At 40.4% G+C, this 2,232-nt stretch overlaps 1 protein-coding gene across 1 annotated transcript; it reads left to right on the top strand.

Annotated features, from left to right (window-relative positions):
• The first annotated feature begins 597 nt into the window (after nucleotides 1-597).
• LOC125492429 (uncharacterized) lies at nucleotides 598-1,902 on the top strand. The gene has a single exon (XM_048634883.1). It carries the CDS (start codon nucleotides 598-600, stop codon nucleotides 1,900-1,902), a length of 1,305 nt encoding a protein of 434 aa, XP_048490840.1.
• The last annotated feature ends 330 nt before the right edge of the window (nucleotides 1,903-2,232 follow it).

Below are 2,232 nucleotides of genomic sequence, written 5' to 3'. Positions count from 1 at the left end.
TCACAAATAAGCCCAAAAATAAACCCCACATCCCAAAAGTCCACCCTCTCCCCAATAAAAACATCCAACACCTTTGGGCCTTTGCTCAGGCCAAGCAAAACAAAAACTAACTCCTCATCAACACTGGGCTCTTCCTCCTGCTCAGGACCATTATTCCCTCCAGGTTTTGAGGACAATATACCTGACCATACCAAAAGAGAACAAGTAAAGAAAAGAATGAGAAAACTTGAGAAAAAAAGAAAACTCAAAGAGGCCACATCCTTCTCTCAGTCCTCCTGCCCTTCTACTCCCTTAATCCACCTGCCAAAAACAATCCAAGTTGATGATGTCATTCAGATGGCAAATAAACTTGGTCTATCTTTCAACGGCCCTGATACCGAATTAAAAAGGCGAATTGGTGTCATCCTCTCAAATCAGAAGCTAAACTGGGAATCTGGCCAGATTTAGTTCATTTGTATACAAAACTACAATCTTTATCCCATGATGTCAATAATCTCTTGGAACATAAGAGGCCTAAAGGCCAGAGTGAAAAGAAGTTCAATCAGGAAATTGATCACCAAACACAATCCCAGCTTTGTCTTCATACAGGAGACAAAAATGGAGTCAATAAACAAAAAAATGATGCAATCTGTATGGAAGTCCTCAGATATTACATGGGCTGAGAGCCCATCAATAGGGAACTCAGGAGGAATTCTAGCATTATGGGATTCTTCGGTATTCATCACAAATCACAATGTTGTTGAACAAAACTGGATTGCAATAAGTGGAATATTTCCAAAACTCAATTTCAAATGCTCTCTCATAACGGTGTACAATCCATGCTCAGTGGCAGCAAGATCAATAGTGTGGAGGCAAATTATTGAGTTCCAAAACTCAAACCCCATCCCATGCCTAGTGGTCGGCGATTTCAATGAGGTTCTAAGAACCTCGGAAAGAGGCAGTTCATTTATATCCCAATCTGGGTCTGACGATTTTAAAAATTTTGTGCAGGCTCTTCAATTGTTAGAAATTTCATCCTCAAGCAATAGTTTCACATGGTACAGAGGGAACTCAAAAAGTCTTCTTGACAGGTTATTCATCAGTCCTGAATGGCTAACAGTTTTTCCATCACTAAAAGTGTCCATCTTGCAGCGTGGATTATCTGATCACTGTCCACTCTTGGCTCATTCTCAAGCTACTGACTGGGGTCCGAAACCTTTTAGATTCCAGAACTGTTGGCTCACTGATCCAGCTTGTCTAAAAGTAGTCCGTGAAACATGGCAAAACTCATTACAAAATTCAGCAGTTGGAAAATTCCGGGAGGTTAAAAACAAACTCAAAGAATGGAACCTCAATGACTTTGGCAACATTGAAGCAAACATCATCAGGCTTGAAAATTTAATTGCAAGGTTGGATGAATTGAACAATGAGAGAGATCTCGAAAATGATGAGCTGTGTGAGAGAAGAAACGCCCAAGCAGAGCTATGGATGTGGATGAAAAGAAAGGAGCTATATTGGGCTCAAAACTCAAGAATCACATGGTTAAAAGAGGGGGATAGAAATACAAAGTTTTTCCATGCCACTGCTACAAATAAAAAAAGAAAAAACACAATTTCAAGCATCAAAGTGGATGGGCAGGATGTCAGCGATCCATCTCAAATAAAAAATGAGGCCAGAAAATTCTTCAAGAACATATTTAAAGAAGAGTATAGCATCAGACCAACTATTGAAAATCTGCAGTTCAACAGATTATCCTCTTCTCAAGCTGACAGTCTCATAGCTCCATTCACAACCGATGAAATTGACTCGGCAGTCGCATCTTGCAGCTCTGACAAAGCCCCGGGCCCGGACGGCTTTAATTTTAAATTCATAAAAAAATGCATGGGAGATTGTCAAGAAGGACATTTACGAAATAGTGAATGAATTCTGGGCCACTTCCCGTCTGCCGAGTGGTTGCAACACCGCCTATATCACTCTTATCCCAAAAAGTGATCATCCCTCAAGCTTCAAAGAATACCGCCCTATAAGTATGGTAGGGTGCATTTATAAGATTATTGCAAAATTGATGGCCAAAAGACTTCAAAAGGTCATTAGTTCTCTCATAGGGCCCCTTCAATCCTCTTACATACAAGGGAGACAAATTCTCGATGGTGCCCTGATTGCTAGCGAAATTATTGAATCATGTAAAAGAAGGAATACGGAGGCCACTCTTCTCAAGTTGGATTTTCATAAGGCATATGATAGTGTCTCGTG

This window comes from Beta vulgaris, chromosome 8 (assembly GCF_026745355.1).
Source record: "Beta vulgaris subsp. vulgaris cultivar EL10 chromosome 8, EL10.2, whole genome shotgun sequence".
Taxonomy (NCBI): Eukaryota; Viridiplantae; Streptophyta; class Magnoliopsida; order Caryophyllales; family Amaranthaceae; genus Beta; species Beta vulgaris.
This window is presented reverse-complemented; position numbering and strand designations above follow the sequence as displayed.

Coding starts and splice junctions, on each gene's coding strand:
- LOC125492429 (XM_048634883.1), top strand. CDS start 598: ATGGAGTCAATAAACAAAAAAATGATGCAATCTGTATGGAAGTCCTCA.